Below are 18,796 nucleotides of genomic sequence, written 5' to 3'. Positions count from 1 at the left end.
CGAAGGTCAAAAATGTTTCCAACGCTCCACCGCTTCAAAGCTCATAATTTCGTAATTAATTTATGCGCTGGAGAAAATTCATACCAAGGAATGTCAGTAGCAGCATTTCGAAATTCAGAGGAGTCATTCTATGAAACAGTGCTCAGCTCTGAATGAAGCCAGTGATGGTTCCAACTCGATTCCAGCCACTACGGTCTACTGTCAGTTGTTTGGGGAAAATTGACTCTACTTTGAGATTTTTGGCTATTGCTTGGACATATTTACTCCGAGCCAAAGTAGGAACCTACACACTTACTTGCTAGCACAGCTTTAGACCCGCACTTGATGGTACACCTATCCTGCGAATTTCCGGGCCTGATCCTCCTCCTTTTCCTTCAGGATCCAGGTTCATATTCCCAGACCAGATCGAAGTAAGCCAAAGATCTTCATCTCCTTAAGCCTTAGATGCCTCTTCACTACTGATCCATCTCCTAAAGACTACATATATACATAAATTCCCAGTCTTGACGTCACTAACTCGTGTTCTCGCAACGATGGCGCTAGCGTTCTCGGTTTCGGCGCTCCATTGTTGATTTTCCTAGGCGCGAAATAACACAACTTAAAGTTCTACAGTTCCTCCTCATCTGCACACCTACTCGAATTGGAGTTTTTTCTACTAGAAGTTGGATGTCTATCTACCATAGATCGTACGAACTCTCTCTGAATATCAGTAGTGCTTTGACGAGGATTCAGTCGGAGCTGAGATGTGGAGTTTGGTAAGTCGTACGCAAGCTACATATTTTAGAGGGTTTGGGAACGTTTAGCAGATTGTTGTGAAGCATTCGCAGCATTATGACCGCTCGTATTCACATGTATTTGACTGTGAACACTAGGATCCTTCACATTTGTTTTTTCAGTCGATCCACATTCCGCAATCCAGTGACGGCTCCTTGTTCTCACTCCTTTTGCAAAGAATGCTTAAATCAAGTTTTTAAACATGGAAAGTCGATAGAATGTCCTCTTTGTCGCAAATCGATAACGAAGAGGTGAAGAGCATAGCGTTTTGTGCCACATTTTCTTCGTTTATCTGGATTTGCCAACTTCAGGAGTTGCACTTCATCAGAACAACATGAGTCGCTTGTAAAAGGATACCTGCAGCTTGGGCGCATCTTTTCGATGGAGCTGCGGAACAGAAAGTGTTCAATACCTAAAGAATTGATGTACATGGAAAGCCAAGTACATTTCCTTTTTTCAGAATTCAACACGCCCACTGTTTCCACATATTTATGAGATGTCTATTTGTTAATCCTTGCTTAAAATCCAGATTCCAACCGCACTCGGACCATGTGATAGCCCCATACGAGACTTCCGGCCAGAACCGCAATTCGTTTTACCAAAGCCGGTCATATTTGCTGCTATCCATGTTTGCTAACGTTCCATTAATCATTTATTCTAGCGTATAAGGAAGAAACAACCTCTCAATACGCATTCGAAAGTTCCAAAGATGGATCAGATTTGTGAGGAGAGCGAATGCAAGGAAAATCTTCAAATGTCAACATCCAGAGACTGCAAAAGTAATGAGGCTTGTCCTATTAAAGTCAAGGTTAGTTCTTCCTTTTTTAGTTCTGTTTCGCTCATAGATTCAATTATTTTACCGACATTGTAAGATACTTAGCGAATTTCCTTCCTTCACTAGAAAAATTGTTTCCTTGAATTAAGTTTGTTCGTGGTGACACTATAGAAGCCTTTTTTCTAGCACCCAAAATTCTCCATAGATTACTTTTGTCGAGAACTTTACTGAAATTCCGAAGAAACAAACTTGCAGTTAGCCGGTAAAGTCAGAACGACCTGGCTTATGGTGTAGTTGCGGACTCGGTTGTGCTCACAGTGGACCCTCCTCGGTTCCTCAGTTGCGAAGCTGAGTGGAGATTCCGCTGTGCTACTTTGAGCGCTGCCGCTCATGCAACACAGGAATTAGATTATGAAATTATAAAGAGGCGTAATAGTAAAATATCGGTCATTACCATTTGCACCATTAGTCATACCTCTTTGCGGGTAAAATGTAGTTGATGAGGGGGGGAGGGGGAACACTCAGTGGCGCCCTTATTTCTCGAGTAAATAATTGGATCAATCCGTTCTCCTAAGCATTCGTCTTGGAGGATCTATCACATGCAAGTTTAAGTTACTAAGAGAAAAAAGTAAGTTAGAGCGTCGAAAAATAAGGCGCCACTGAGTGAACCCCCAACTACATTTGTTCTCTTTGCTTCGTGTTTACAGCATAGTATATTCATTTACAGTATTATTGGAACCATCGTTTTTAGTTACAGTGAATCAAATATTGGCCTTCCTGTAGCTTCACTCACTCTTTTCTATTCCTTTCACTGGCAGGGCTTACACTGAATCTTTTTTTTCCGGAATTTTTGGCTACAATAATCAGACCGGTATTTATTACATCCACTACCAATATAGCTGTTTGCAGGTCACCTTATTCCTTATACGGTTCGCATTCATCATCAGTTTTTTCTATAACCTCTGCGTTAGTAGTGTAGCTCTGCCATAAAAATCCTGTCTTTCATTTGCAGTCGAACATATTGGCGCGAAGATCGGAAAGTGATCTCATCCGTTACTCAACGTCGAGATCTGTCCCAGTACAGTGTGAACTTCCTGCTCTGAACTGTATATGTCATGATCTCCGTGGTTCTTTGGAATATTTCAAAAGTTAGTTCTCTTAGTCATATCAGCTTTTCGCCGTTAAATATTTTTCATTGCTACTGTTTTTTTCTGTACATAAAATAGCTAGTAATTTGAGAGGCTCGTTTACGTAGGCCGCAGTTGTGTCATTCGTGACTCGTTGGTGATTTGCCTTCGGGGTAACGATCACATTGCTTTCTTTTTGGCTTAAGGCATCCTCTGTCTGTTGAATAACAAGTTATTTTAGTCAGATTTTTCTGTCGTGTTTGACAAATATTAATCTCTAATGAAAGTGTATATTTTAGGATACGGTAAGATCTATTACTTCTCTTCCATATATTACACCTATCCAGAATTTTCGCGAAATTGATGAAATCTCTTATAGTAGGCCTCGCACTCTCTTTTCTACTCAATCCTTCTAGATCTACAGTTGGGTCAAAAGTCGACATGAAGCTCAGCGCAGTTGCATAGGCGGGCAAGCGGCGCGGTGAAGTGAGCGGTTGGAATTGAGGTGGGACCATCGCGAACTGCAGCAATGAACAATGGTACCAATGGTCCTCACTCGATCCTAATCACTGCGCTGCCTTACACCAGCACAACTGCACCGTGATTCATGTCGTTTTGACTCTACTATGTACCCATCTTCACATATACCACTAAGTAGGGGGCAGTTATTTCCTTTAATTGATGGATGTGGCAAAATCGAACTTTTTCAATCATCATATTCAGTAATCTGCCTTTTCTATCCTTTTTCGTTCACTTCTTTCAGAAACGTGTAATTTGGATTGTTCTTCTGACTTGCAAGCGTTGTTTACAATGGCTCCCGAATACAAGAAGATTTTAGAGGAGGTACTGTTTATTTCTTGTTCAGGAGGGTTAATTTTACTTGGAGCGAGGAAACTGTAGAGGCTGGACTACAAAGCGAACTCCTGCGAAAAACATAATTTTCATGTACCCGACGTGAAATACACCGTACTCTACATGTTATAATGAAGTCGGGTAAAAGTTGTTGTTAAATGGCGTATAATGGAAAATAAAAGTCAAAAACTTTCGTTTTGCATTGTCGGAATGCTGATGTTTAGAAGTAACGAATCTACTAACAACATGTTACGGGAGAACAAGTGTCAGATCCTTATTCGCTGCACCTGCTTCTGTACTTAATGCATTCGTATACCACAAACAAAAGATTTCAGAACATCAGCATGCTGCACAAGTTTTTACCGCTGCCTTCTCGTTCAGTTGACAGCGAACTTTCTATGAAAACAAATATGATCAATGGTGAGGTCAAACAAATCTATACTGGTATATTAGTATAAATAATCCTACGTGCTGTCATCGACTTCAGAGGAATATTCTGGAGTCCTGCCAGAAACTCAGCCTTGCTCGTATGTGAGTGACGAGACGCCCTTGACTGTCGAGAAATCAGAGGTTAGGCTTCCAACAATTTGTACCTTTGGGTCACAAACACTCATACCGATCCAGAAAGGAAGTGAGTCTTCTCATTCTTCGGGTGGGTCATTCAGCGACGTTGTACCACAGTCTCCACAAGCTAACACTGATGACATGGACATCACTCTTCGGGCAAATTTTGAGTCGTTCCCACAAGGTTTACTTTGGACTGGTACGAATTGCAATCGATTGAATAAAAAGTTTACTTTCAGAATTGGGGAATGAGGTTAAAGCAGCACCAACTGTTTTGCCTTCAATGGTCATAAGTGTATCGCGGTTAAGCTCCACAGAGGATGAAGTGAGTTAGTTAGCGCGTGCTAACTGCGCCCTAGGTATCATTTTGATGTGAAGTAGTTTATGTTCCATGCAGCTTTTTCGCCCGTAGTGAAATCTTTCAGTGTGTAGTTTTTCGAAAACATAAGCAGTTATGAAAAACAATCGCTCACGAAGCAACAGTCTTTTTTTCGTTTGCAGGGCTTAGTGCGCGAATTTTTTTCGTTGTTTCCAAATGTCGCCTTCCATCAAGAGATTGCTTCTACGTCAACCCATTTGGTCATGATGAATTGTGGTGAGTTTGTTTACCTTTTATTATAAGTTTCTTCTCTGTCACTAACCTTCAGTTGACTTCAAAACAACGCAACACAGCGTAAGTAGTCGGTGATATTGTAAGACTAGCGACGCCACCTTTTTTACATACGCTCACTGCACAATATTCTTCGACATTACTTCACTTACCCTTTATTTCCTACTGTTTTGTTAACATCTTTCTTTTTGCTATATGCAGCTTTTCTCTCAGGTTGTTTCACCAGCACTTCTGCTCAGGAGTTTCTTTACAAAACGAAAACAATAAGACCTCCTAAGGGGAACCATCAAACGGTTTGAATATTGTTTATAGTGTTTAACTCATAATCAGTAAACACAAAATATATCTGCTAATTTTGGACATAGTACTATGTCGGTGTGGTAAACTCCGATGATCTATTCCTTTCAAGCTCTTTGATTTAAAATGTACTAGAGATCAACAACAGTTTTTGTTGAACTCTTTTCCAGCACCTCTATTAGACAGTATGTTGTGTGCACAACTTATTATACATGCATATACAAAATCTGTTTTATTTCTTAGTATCGTTGAAGGGGAACAGACTTGCGTGCGAAAGTCACTACTATACGTTTTCGCTGTTGCGCATAAATGCGAGATTCTCAGTCGACGTTGGTTGGAAGAATGCGTCCAATCGAAACTCCTACTACCCACGGTTAGAATTTCATTTTACAGGACTTACACTTTCGTTAGTAGGAACATCTAGAAGTTTTATATATACTTGTATTTTTCTTTTCGTAATTCAAAGTGATTTCAGACTCCATACACTTTGACGATTGACGCTTCGACATCTGAAACTCCAGGCTGGTTACGTTCGAAATCAACGAAAATACCACTGTTCGACCAAATGAAATTCTTCTTACCTCGTTCGTTTTCCGATTCGGAACTATTGCCACTACAAGTGTGTTGTTTAAATCACTAAGTGGATTCTGCATTTCAGTCCTTGTGCTTGATTTCAGAAATTGAAAGATCTAATAATAATTTGTGGAGGAAGTTGCTACGATAAACCGTGGCAGCTGACTGGAGCTGAGAAGGCTTACACGATTTTCATGCCGAGGTCTTCTAATTGGGATGCAGCACAACGATACGAAGCCAGCATGGATGGTATACCCGTGAGTCACGAATTGTACATGAAATACGAATACACAGAAAGGTGGAGAAAAAGGCGTAGATGAACACGGAAACATTGCGGCTGCATCTGAGATGCGATTACATGAGGATATTTCATGAACTTAATCATGAACTTGATCAGTATATAGCATCACTTATTCCACGTTTCCTTTCCTTTTTACGAAGACGAGAAAGGGGAAAAAAGCCTTCGGAAATCTTCCTGTATATCAGTTTACGCCCCTTTCTATTCGTTTTTTTTCTTTTTTTTTTGGATTATACTCCTCGAGGAAGGTTTCTGTGATCATCATTAAAGACAGCATACCACGAATGTTTGGCACGGATTTCAGGTGGAGTATCCGTACACGGGGTCGTAGATTATGGACACCGGGGTGGTTTCGCTCTCTCCCTGAACCTCTGCAAGCAGCCGGCTCCTGAATGTTGTTTTGTACGATGCCTTCTATTGGAGAGCGCCACCCTTGCATGCGTAGCTCCCTTACTGCCTATCACGGGAAGTCCGAATAGGTTTTTGACGAATCGCAGGGCGGGGGCGGCGCAAGTGGTGGAGCGCCGCAATAGATAGCGTCGTACAAAACAGCATTCTGGGAGTGGCTGTTTGCAGTGATGCAGGGAGAGATGAGCGGAATTACCCCCGTCTCCATAATCTACGACCCGTATACGGATACTCCACCTGAAATCCGCACCACCTCAGATTCGTGATATGCTGCCTTTAAATGAGTTCAGGTGCAGCTAAATGGGAACAAATCTTGCTAAAATGACAAACAAAATGAAATGAATGGAGGCAAACGGGACTTAGCCTGTACAATCCAGTGGCATTTAGAATGATGCCTTCGTCTTCAAATTGCTCGTAGCTCGTGCTTTGTTGCTCACATTTTCCTCATTTTCCTTCAACTCCCCTGAAGGACGGATTCTCATGTCCGTTGCTTATTGTATAGTAGAACCTTCTTTAACACTTGCCACTACGATGTCCAAAGGTGGGAGTTAAAAAAAAAAAAAAAACTCTTCTGTTTACCAAATAATCCCCTTTGTGACAATATGGAAATGATTGTTAGTGTTGGCTTCTCTTGTACCCTTCTGTGACTAACACTTCATAATTAGTACAGCCTTTATTGGTTATGATTCACCGCGGTAAATACAGCGGAATAAGTGAAGTAATATAATGCTATAGGCTGCAGGGAGCCAGCAACAATGGGTGGACGAATATGTGTGTAAGATTGTTGTTTCTTTGTGTTTGCAACGACCACTGTTTTCTTCTTGGCCAGCGCGCGCAAAACCGAAGACATCAGTGTTTTTCTTAATCTCATCTCATCTTTCTAGAGAGATGGGTTTCGGCCACCCGGTTTACCAAAAGACAACAGTATCGAAACTAATAAATTAGTGCTCTACCCAGTTAACAATGTATTAGTAGCCAGCCGACCACCTAGTGGATGATCATTCCACGAAAATCCTTATAAGTTCCCTAATGACCGATTTTCTTATGCCAAACCTCCCATAGCATTCAAACTCTCACTTATCGGTTGCGAATCCCACTGAAACCCCAAAATTCCGCAAGTAGGATGTTTGAACTTCTTGTTGAATTTCTCGGTGTTCCGTTATGCTCTATCTATTGATTTTCCATTCGAAAAAAAAAAACGCCCACTTGGCTATATGCCAGTACGAAGATCAGCGGCGGTGTATGTAGAACTACTCGAAAATATTCTTGTTTTTAGGTTATTGTTGCCGATTGGGTGCTCGATTCAATTGCTGAGTTCCGTCTGATGCCCATCGACTCTTACAGAATTAGGAAAAAATGAAACATAAAAGGGTTGAATTTTGGGAACTACCGGATACATTCTTTTTTTGCGTCCGATTCAATTCTTGATGCACTTTTTCCTTGATCTCGGGGAAAAATAATGGAAGAGTTCTTAAAGTTTCTCAGGTGTGTTATTCTATGATACTGATCTCAAATACTTCTGCTACTATGTGATCGCTTTATGAGATTTCTGTTGTTAACGCTTAGGGGTTAAATAAAATGCTTATTCATACAGGTAGTATTTGTCGTTTTCGAAGAAGGAGAAACTTAATGAATTTGTCTATCTCACAATATGCAGTATACACAAGTGTTCGATTTTTTTTTTTGAAAATTTAGTTAACACTGAGGATAAGGCTGGTGTAGTGTAGCGGTTAGAGGTTCCTGAAGAAGTGGATGTCACATTACACACCGCGTGCATTGCAACTTTTTTTCAACATCAAACTACAGGCAATAAAACGAGACATTTTACTGGCAGGGTCCTACCTCACGTCCTTGATTTTGTCTAACCCTTTTCATACTATTTATAAAATCCCCACCAGTTAATGAGAGAAGTGAATGTTCTATGACATGAATGAGAGAGTGGGACCTTTGTTTTTAATCCTTGTCAACAGTTTTTTATATTATGTAAAAAAAAAAAATTCTTATTCCTCTTCGAGACAGAGATTACAAGGTGATTGTAACCGCTTCCAAATAGAAACAGCATGACAAAAAAAACAACAACAACAACAAACAGAAGTCTGAGTACGACGACATAGAATTCGAAGAGTGCGCATGGAGAATGTGACAAGATTTATCGTAGAAGAGTTTCCTTTCTACTTTCACTACGTGCTGGTCTGAATTCCTTTTTGCTCAATTATTTCTCTTCTATTTTGGCGGTTCACGTCATTTTAGGTAAGAAGCAGTTTTTTTTTTCTTTTGGTCAAGCGCAGAACCGAACGATAGAAAAATAAAAAGAAATAGAAATATAGATAGAGAAATAAACATTCTGTAGCAATTAACGCTCTCACGTTTCATATACATTCACATGGTGGCCGTGAAATGATCTCTTCAACATCCAGAGGCTCACACATCCTCCTCATCTAATCTAATGTGTCGTTGTTTTGTTTGATTCAGAAATCTAAGCGATAATACTCGATATTGACTCCTCATGTCCTTGTATCGTCTGACAGGTGTACCACTGACTCGTTCTCTTTTTGAGGAGTTAGCTGGAAGATAAAAGAAAAAAGTGCATAGAAAGTACGGGATAGCTCCGTTCTTGATTTCTGGATTTTACATGGCACGCCCTCTATCTTCTGTCATCTATCGTCCACTTATACCAGCAATGATTATCCAGCTTTGTAGAGGGGAACTTGCCCATCTATCTGTTCGCCTTTTTCCGCGAGTGACCTGTTGACGTTGATGGAGATATGCACCTCTTAATACATATTTATTCATCTTTGTTATGCTTGAGTGCTGCTCTGAACAACAACGAAAACAACAGCTTGCAGCTGGGCGCGTGACAAGAAACAAGAATTGCGTCATTATGTGAAGTAGGACTGCAAAGGTGGTTGAGATGCAAATAACCTGAGTGAAAAGGTAGGTGAGAAGCCTGCTGGCTGACATGAACACAGAGCAAGGAGAGGCTGAGGATTTCGTTTCCACGTGGAAAGTGCTGACCGTATTCCCGTGAGGTTGTGATGCGCAACGGATACTAACCGATATATCGAAAGCATACAATCAAGTCGACATAATTGCTTAAAAACTACACAATACTTTCAGAATATCCTAAGAATGAGGTAGGCCGGTATCACAAGTGCAGGAAGTGCAGCAAACGACGATGTCATACCCTCAGAGTAGATACGCACGCCTGCAACCAAGTCACTTATTTTGAGTGGTGAAACTCCAACTCCGGTGATAGGAAGGAAGGAAGTAGGAGCTGACGGGTCGTTCACCGCACTGCATTGTTTCCTGCGGTGGAAGCCATTTGAGAGCGTAATTTAGGTCGCAGCAAATTTGTGGCCTTGCTGATTGAAATGGCCCTGCGGCGACTCAACTCGATTAGGAGAAGAGATAGACCATGACTTCAGGCCATTTAAGCAGTCACCACTGTGGCCAATAAGCTCGTGTATCTACGGACTCCTGCACACACACTGTTTTCGATCACTTGGAAACTTACCAGGTTGTTGTCGTTTGATTCTGTACCGGAACAGAGGTCCTGTAACAGAATTCTCGGAGTAGGGGTCACTGCGGAGCTCCAGCAGTAGCCAGTTCTCTTTAGATCGTAGCTCTGTCACGTTGAGAGAACCGTCGCATGGCAGCCTGCAAACCATATGATGACGTTTGATTTTTCTTTGGGATATCAACCTATTCGGAAGTGTTATGAACTTCACTGAAAACCATTAGAGGATTTCCACAGAAGTTCATAACACTTCCAGATAGATCTAATTTTCTACAGTTTCCCACCCACAATTTCTTAGAAATCTTTAGTGCAATAATTAAAGCCGTCAGCATTACGACGGCTTTCGATGGAAGTAGTTTTGTTTTGAAATTGCAATGGAAAGGACACCTGGTACTGAGGATCGAGGATCAAGGTCTCGTGCTCATAAACTTAGAATTTCGTTCCAACAAACCATAGAATGGTGCGGACGCTTTAGTTCTGAACATCGTCCCGTTGCTATTTACGTATTGTGCTTTAGAGATGTCGAAATCTTCAAAAGTATCAAATTGACGAGGAGACTTGTAAATCACGAACAGATGGAAAGTACAGGCTACGAAAGCGTTGATCAGCCTGTTCATCACATTAATATTTCTGGATTTGATCTATTGCTCAAGAACACTGGAACTGAGGTTTTAGAACAAAATGGCTGTAATTAATTAGTAATTAATTGGGTCATCTTGGTTAAATATCGGTTCGGTCGATTTATACGCCTTTTCGCAGACTTCTCCTCCTACATCCAACGATACCCAGTCAACTATGTATGTAGCGCATGTTAATTACAAGTAGGACAATAATATAATACAATACAATAAACAAACAAAAATTAGAATAACAACAACAAAAATATCGATTTTATGAATTTATTTCCTTCATGCACTCTCCTTCTATTCTTAATTCCGGCTAGGATTTTCCACATATGTGCGTAGATTGTAAGTGTAGATGACGTAAAAAGTTTTGCTAAGTGATGAGAGTGGTAATGAATAAAATCAATAAATATCAATAAAATCGATACAATCAGAAGGTGTGTGAATACACCATAAGAAAGGTAACCCATCATTTAATTTGTTAGGTTTAAAGCCTTTCTTAGGGCCCCAGAAGTCTTTCAAATAGTAAATCTATGAGGAATGTTTATTTGTTTGTCTATGCGTCTAGTTCACTTCGTATTTTGCTTCCTTTCATGGCTAGGGATCTAGAAGCTTCCAATCTTAATCTAGATTTCAGGACTGAGAAATGTGGCGATTGAAAAGGTAATACTCGTTTTTCACAAAGTTTTTAAACATTTAAAAATGTAGTACATCTGAAAAAGGAAAAAATATAAAAGGTCGACTTTTCAGGAAATGTTGCTGAAGTGGGCTGAAGACTTTTAACTGGGGAATGAAGAACCACAAACTACGAAATGGTTGGTTTTTTTCTCAAACTCACATAAAAACTCGACGTCCTAGTCTGGAGAAGATTCGAATCTTTGCAAAACTTGTCAGATCAACCTGGATATTTCTGCTTAGAATTTAGAGAGTGATAAAACCAAGCAACCAAAAAGAAATCAGTTTTTTTTTTCAAACTATCATTTAGATTCAAAATTAAAAATTAAATCCAGCTTATTTGATACATTAGATTTCGCAAGTATATTTATTCAAAATGAAAAAGCTCTTGATCCCGAACCAAATGATAGGCAGGCAAAAAGCCAGTTTCAAGTTTGCAGCGATTATTTCAATTTGTATTGCTCCAACCCTCCTGAGGTTATGAAAAAAAGCAGTGTTCGCATTTCTAAATATTTGCAGTCAAAAGAAAGTCTGCTTCCGGGTCTCCTCTTCATTTCAAAGGCGCTTCAAACCGTTCTTCCAAACACCAAATATCCCAGCGCTTTTTACGGGAATTTAGATTGCCTTAAAGTTTTTGGATCAATTGATGAAAAAATAGGAACTTCTCTACAAAGAGGGAAATCGAAAAGATGGCACTGAAGTGCCTGAGGTACGTGGTGGATCTCAAGTGCAATCATTGAATTCGTTGGTATGATACAAACTCTTGCTCTGTGACACCTTTATATCCCATTAAACAGGGTTGAGGTTGTCTCAGTGATCTAACATACATGGATAGCAAGCTAGAAGTGCTCCTCGAGTCGATCGAAACGTCGATCGAGGGTCCCAATATAACCTTATTTTTCATTTCCATTCGTCTGTGTTAGAAACTTCGATGGAGGTAAATAGCTGTCTAACTTTTCTCTTTCGAATTGTTGTGGTGGAATCGGCGTTTTAAAGATGTTACTGGAAGGACCGATGCCGATTTCCTGTTATTGTTGGCGAGCGTGGATGTGTATTCATAGATTGCCTAATTGCACGTCTAATTATCCAGGACAAGTACAGAGTAAACGCGGTTCGTTAAGCGACGAAAGGACGCACTACGACCGTTTGAAAAGGCGCAATAAAGAAGCGGAAACGGCTCGACTCACGGTCCAACTTGCTCCTGCTCGCCGAATGCCGTAAAAAAGTCGTTGCAGCGCGCTCCTGGTCTCACATCTTCGCCGTCTAGTCCAAGTCGTTCAATGCTGACTTCGATCATGGCCCATGGGTCCGACGACTGAAACAGATTACTTAGATTTCTCAGATTTTGCACATCAATGGTCCATTCAATTTCTACGTATCGGTCGTGAAGAGATCAGCAGTTCGAACTCTTCCTTGAGATAAGTTTTCATCTATTCTGTTCCATTTGTCAAAAGAACTTCATCTGGATCTGGATTATTTGAATTAAAAACAGAACCTGTGCTGTTCGGGAAGAGGAAAAACTGCGAAGTCAACGTCGACATCTATCTTTTCATTTAAAAAAAAAATCTTTGAAATTGGTCAGTAAATATCAATGGGGACTTATGGGAGTGCAAGTCGTACTTCAAGGAGCCACTGGCAGAACGTCGTTCTTTCGCGAGGTTCTGGGAACGTGGACAGGCTAAGAACGCCATCGTCGTGAACGTTGATCACTCCGCAGGAAGAGTCAGTGAACGATGCTTGCTTGGCCAACATCTCACATCTGTAAATACTCGCATCTCTCAAGTGGATTATAATCTACGCATCTGTTTTTTGAAAAAAAAAACCAACTGTTTTCCGGAGAATCCATAGCCACATTTGCAAGTGCAGTCATCCTGCACTGTCCCTCCATGCTGGCAGTCGATCGTACATTTCTCTGCAAGAACACCGCTAATTCACAGCGACGGTCAGCTCCGAAAATCCATTATCACGACTCGCGTTCCCACACATCACTTGAGTTCGGGCCGCAGATCGAAATGGATAACTGCCAGATAGCAATCGCTTACTGCCAGACCCGAGCAGGCACTCGACTAGGATGGAGACAACTGCCTTTCACGAAGCACCCCCGCTTCTCACCACCTCGTAATTGCGCTGGCTATGGGTACCCGTGCCGGTAAAGCGCATGTGGGACGGCAATCTATCCACCCCATCAATCTTCTAGCAAAGACAACCGCGACCCCGGACATTGATGTAGTAGTGACATCAAGGATCCACATTAGCCACACCTGTTCATTCATAGTCGCAGCAAGGAAACTTCTAGAAATAGGCGCACATGTGCGATGAAACCTGAGAAGTAATTCTCGGATTACTTTCATCGTCGCTAATTTTTCTCTCTTGTGGTCGAATGGGTTCAATAGTACAACTACGCAAAGATCTTCCACCACTGCTAGAACACTACACCACACGATAACAAAATTCTGGATCACTACCAATTATCTTCTAAAAAATGATGCCACATTGTTGCTTAAATTTTGTAGCGAATTACTCTAGCACCACTGCAGAAAATAAATCACAAGACTCTCCAAACATTCCAGAAATTTCATTGTGACCAAGAAACACCACTAGGACGACACCCGTGTGATTTGCTCGAAGGATCGAAGTAATGCCGTAGCGACATGCGTAATTTACAGAACAGCAGACAAATGGACAAAGTGATAATTTTGAAATAGAAGACTGTGACGTACATGTTCAATGGCAGTGATTTCAATGCAATTTTTGGATTCTTTGGATTTTTGATTTTGGAGCTTGAGCGCAACAACTGGAATAGATTTGACCACGTTGAACGGTGCAGTGCCTGCTGATGCTCATCTTCAAGAACACGCGAGTAAACCCAAGTTCGACCTTCTTCAGATCTTGGCATTGTTCAGTTGAATCACTCACTAGTTCTCTTCAGCAAAGCAAGGGTAGTTATTTATTTTTACTCCGGCCAATGTTTCGGTGTCGTCGCCTTTTTCAGAGCCGGCAGTGTCAGAGATGCGGACCAGAGTGATCAACGTTATGAACACGCATGTAAACAGCATCAAAGATCACCTGCTTTCTGTGTCCTATAATAAAGGATGATAAAAGGGCGCGTTTCTTACCCATACGAGTCTTTAACGTCCCGTGAGCACTTTTTCGCTCTTTGCTCCGGTATCTAACAAAATGGCTGCTAAAACCTCTCTGCACCTGACTGAGAGGACAGAGCGTTAGGATGATGGAGGATGCTTGTGATCCCCATTATTCCTGTGATGTATCCCTGTCGATGTCACTGCGCCGTTCCCATCAAGATGCTCGATATGGTGAGTTAAAAGGCGTTGCTCAAACAAACCTGACCTCTGTAGGATTATGGCACGGTGGAGCTGAACACCTTCAGACTACCGCTTCCTAATAAAACCTGTTTCTTTAGGTTCTTGCTCGTTTCTGTAACCCAGACTCTTTCTCTAACTGAGGGGACAAAGGGAGCGTCACATGGACGTCTTCTTGCATGACGAGGCCGTTATGACGTGCCACTGGTGGCTCGCTGGTCATCCACTCGAGCACACTTGACCCTTGTGGAAGTGGCGGCTTCCTGTGGTGACTCAGGTGCGTTCTCGAAAAAAGAGCAGCGGAGAGTTGAACAAAAAGGTTGCTTGCTGGGCAGATAATCTTTATCATTTAGGGGTTTAGTAGCTTTGATGTGTGAAAGTTTTAAGCATCAGCCCGAAAATTCAATAGAAAAATAATTAGCAGGTGAGGAAGAAAATCCGGTCAAAAGTGTAGATGGAAGCATTTTTCAAAGGAAAAAAATCAGAGAAATAATCTGCGAAATTCATCGTCCACCTGTCATTTTTGCCATATAAATCCTGTAATTTTTAAGCTTTATGCGCACTTGATACCTCCAATGAATTTGTTTGGTGGGGAGGATAGAATGCGTTGTCCAAATAGGAAAAGAAGGAAGAGTCAGCCGAGGGCGTTGTTACTAAGCAGAACAATAATTCGAATCACACTCAGAGTTGGATGATGATCAACGTGGGGATGCGCGCGCTATGAAATAAGAAAAAAACAATGAAAAGTTACAGAAATTCCTAAATGCGGCTTGCATTCTGTTTGAGGATGTAAGCAGTGGATTCTACAAATCTTTCCGGACGTATAATCATGAAGACTTACCGGTACAGTTATAGTGGAGGTTAAGATGACGAGCGATGAGGCTTTTGGGCTTGTCTATGGAGAGTATTCGTCCGATCATTTCGTAGCAGAAGTCATCCTGAACGTTGAAGTAGGTTGATTACCCTTCATTTTACATTTATTCCCCACTCCCGCTCGGAAGATTCGCTCCCAATCACACTCCCTTCTTTTCTTACTCTTCCCCTGCTTTGACCTCTGAAAGATAATCCACTCATTCGAGGTTAATCGCTTGCAACAACTCGCAATTAGTCCTCGCTACTCCTTATAACATGTATAGGGCCGGTACTACTCTGTAGGAAAAGTAACGGAACTTACGGATATGCAGGAGGGATTGAGATGAACTGTTCTGTTCGACTTCTGCCATGAACAATGTCTGTAAAGAATGATTTAAGCGTTTTTAATATCTGCTTCCCAATGTACACCGGTTCCTGACGATGAGATCTCCTACAGATTCATGACATGTGTACGTTTAAAACTGAAAATTGAGTTCAAAAGTGTTAGATGAATTCTCGACTGGTTCAAACAAATAATTTGTACAAGTACTCGCTTTAAAATCCACTACTGTTGAAAGAGAAGCCGCCAACGCTTTCAACCGTAGAGTCTCGCGGGCGAAAACCAAGGGACTTCTCTTGCACGTACTTATGTTTATTTCTGAATGGACACTCCTACTATTTTCAAACAGTTGCATGTCAAGTGTGAACGTCTTGACAGGTGTCCCTTTTCGGTCCCACCCCCAGAGTTGGATTTAAAGCAGGATTACATCACGTACAAGAAACAGGGTCCCACAAAACATTTGCTTCCTCCACACTCATTTCAGATTGCCGATTGGTTGGACAATGCATGGGTTCCCCTGCTAAAGGATGAGTGTCTGCGTGCGCTGAGTTTTGGCTGGAATACACTAATTAGGGTGTTGTTAAGTTGCACGGACTAGGAGGTATTGCTGCTAATTTTTGGGACGTTGAAGCACAAGATCGCTCGGAAGTACTCGCACACGTTCTACGCGCCAGCTGCATAGAACAATTGAAAGTTCCCTACTAAAAGAAGGAACTTTCGGCCACTTCCAAATGATTACATAATGATAAAAGCAGTCCCTATGTCTCTGACTTCTGTTCCAAATGGAGATTACGCAGCAAGTAGCTCATCAGTTACTGGTAATCTCAGATTAGTGATCGTAATTTTAAGCACACTTTCATAGACCAGAAAGGAAACGCCGGTGATCATCCATTTTCGGTTGCAGGGAAGACAATTTTGATTGAGTTGGGACTGTGGGTAGTTTAGAGCCTACCAAGGAATCCATGCATCAAGGAGTGGTGTTCAAATTCTATCCATTTTTTGATCATTTGGGTAGCAAGAGGAAAAATGGACATGTGAAAAAAAAAACACTTACTCTGATTGGATGAATGTGACTGAGGTGTCTTGACCAGAGGTTTGACGAAAGAACAAACAGGTCTCATCCATTAATGTCTCCATCGATCGTTCAATACATTCGTTTATCTCATTGTCTGAAATGAAGCGTCTCAACTTCATACGGGTTAGGAGTTGACGGCCCCGAATACTGAGGACGCTTCTGATTGGATTTCGACAACGCACGCAAACGAGATCCTGGCCCTCCGAAAACTCATTTTTCGCCGCATTTATAGCATTCCAAAAGACAATTTCCATCTTCGTGGTAGTTTAGATCTCTGGATTCGTAGGGAAAAACGAGGGGACATCGCACCTCACTTCAAGGTGCGATGTCGTGCTGGTGGTTGCATTAGGCGAACTCGCAGATTGCTTGGTGGAGGTCAATAGAAAAAACAATGGCTACCCTCAACACGAAGTCGACATGGCATGAAGGCTAAACCTAACAATTTGGCAGCGTAATCTGGCGGTATGGATATGAAATGGCTATTTTGAAGAGAATCCATTGGATTTGTTTTGTGTACATAAGTGGGTAATTACTTAAGGTTGTCGCGAAGGATAACAACTAAACGAATGAAGAAAAAACATTTCCATATGCCAGGTACAAAAAAAAAAACTGAGAAGAAGTAAGAAGTCACAGATGAACAGCAAAAAGGCAACCAAAAAACAGTTGCTTGCAAAAAAAAAAACGACAGAATAAGAAGGGAAGCCAGAATGAGATTTTCATATTCAACTCTCCTTCGATTTCTTACCATTCAAGTGAAACTTTAAACACATCTCCGCTAATTTGAACGACGTCATTAACCTTGAGTCAAATAAAAGAAGCGAAAATTGCAACGCGTTACATGGAAAGGTCATACTCACCATTGTCAGTGTGGAATTGGTAATTAATGACGTTAGAGAGTCCGTGTTGTACCTTGAACGCACGCAATAAAGTGGGGAAATAGCACGACTGAACTGTACAAAAAGGCGAGAACTCACAAGAAGAAGCACTAGCAATGGGCGCATGATGGGATTGGCTCGGGTCAATGCAGATGACCAAAGTCGGCACTCAACGACGGAGGCGGGACTTCCTGAAAAGGGCGGGGTCGAGAGAGTAGAGAACCGTCTTGAAATAACCCAGAAGAATTGGCTTAAACGAGCTGGCCGAACTAAATTCTTTGCGGACGAATTGCTTGTCAGTGGGAGAAGACAGAGGAGTTAGAGGAACTTTCCAGAGCGCATATTTAAAGTTCTCTTTGCGAGGGACGAAGAAAGAGGTGTTAAAATTCTGGGCGTAACGAAAACGCCGAACAATTTGAAATGTGAGAGGATGGATGGACATGCAGCTAAGCAAATGTTTGATTGACCTCGTGAGGAAATCACAAAAGGCTACCATTGGCTACCAATATGCATCGGCAAACACAGTGCATCCGGGAGGAGAAGCCTCGATGAGTGCGGAATCAGGTTACCACGATCACTCGCATCTGACCGTTGAACACGCAGCTGCTCATCCTTTCTAGAGCTGACGATGATTTGATTTGCGACGATAACCTTTCATAAAAAGCATTCAAGTTTATCTCATTCAGAACTAGTACTTACGGGAACCAGTAGGCGTTTACTCGAAGTTGCCAACAGCCTTCTTATTCTAAATAGCTTTCATCGATTTGAAGGCTCTGTTTCCCAAAAACTCTGGACGAGAAAATACTGCTCTATCAGGTATCATTAGCCTCGTGCAGTGCTGCAGCCCATATTCTACAGGATGAATTGTTGTCTTCCGCTTACGTAGTTTTGGAATTCAATCCAGTTGGCAGAAATAGAAATTTTCTTCCTATTTTAGAGCAAACCCGCTGCTTTACTTCATTTCACCTAGATACCTCAACGTTTCTGGATGGCAGCAATCGCAGCATCATTCTGAAGATGAATCCATGATTTGTCGTCATCGAAGTATATTATCATCGTGAAAATGGAATCCAGCGGAACTGAGGCTAAAGAATTTGGGAATACAAGTTCTTGGTGTAGTTGCCATAGTTGAATTTATGCTACAGAATCTCAACACACATAGTTGCAAAGTGTTAACTCCTTCGCCATTCTAGATGTTATTCTCAATTACCGTACTTTTTCTCCACAAAAAAAAAAGCATT

The 18,796-nt window shown here is 41.5% G+C and overlaps 2 protein-coding genes across 3 annotated transcripts; one reads left to right on the top strand and one right to left on the bottom strand.

Moving 5' to 3' along the window:
- Positions 1 to 666: 666 nt before the first annotated feature.
- Positions 667 to 7,638, top strand: RB195_010050 (uncharacterized protein; the record flags this gene model as incomplete). The annotated part of the gene is made up of 16 exons (XM_064190873.1): positions 667 to 755; positions 897 to 1,025; positions 1,086 to 1,215; positions 1,304 to 1,381; positions 1,436 to 1,582; positions 2,562 to 2,697; positions 3,440 to 3,519; positions 3,864 to 3,948; positions 4,016 to 4,098; positions 4,153 to 4,276; positions 4,332 to 4,417; positions 4,594 to 4,687; positions 5,254 to 5,372; positions 5,475 to 5,618; positions 5,677 to 5,829; positions 7,555 to 7,638. The coding sequence occupies 16 exons, from the start codon at positions 667 to 669 to the stop codon at positions 7,636 to 7,638; spliced, it is 1,761 nt and encodes a 586-aa protein (XP_064048456.1).
- A 1,753-nt stretch (positions 7,639 to 9,391) lies between these two features.
- RB195_010049 (uncharacterized protein) lies at positions 9,392 to 18,565 on the bottom strand (the record flags this gene model as incomplete). 2 transcript variants are annotated; one of them, XM_064190872.1, is made up of 10 exons in its annotated part: positions 9,392 to 9,483; positions 9,793 to 9,935; positions 12,281 to 12,408; positions 12,714 to 12,852; positions 12,921 to 13,005; positions 15,255 to 15,351; positions 15,588 to 15,645; positions 16,660 to 16,774; positions 17,538 to 17,589; positions 17,655 to 17,681. In XM_064190872.1, the coding sequence occupies 10 exons, from the start codon at positions 17,679 to 17,681 to the stop codon at positions 9,392 to 9,394; spliced, it is 936 nt and encodes a 311-aa protein (XP_064048455.1). The 2 variants fall into 2 exon arrangements, with proteins under 2 accessions (XP_064048455.1, XP_064048454.1); XM_064190871.1 differs by lacking the exons at positions 15,588 to 15,645; positions 16,660 to 16,774; positions 17,538 to 17,589; positions 17,655 to 17,681 and adding an exon at positions 18,530 to 18,565.
- Between the last annotated feature and the right edge of the window lie 231 nt (positions 18,566 to 18,796).

Source organism: Necator americanus, chromosome III (assembly GCF_031761385.1).
Source record: "Necator americanus strain Aroian chromosome III, whole genome shotgun sequence".
Classification (NCBI taxonomy): Eukaryota; Metazoa; Nematoda; class Chromadorea; order Rhabditida; family Ancylostomatidae; genus Necator; species Necator americanus.
This window is presented reverse-complemented; position numbering and strand designations above follow the sequence as displayed.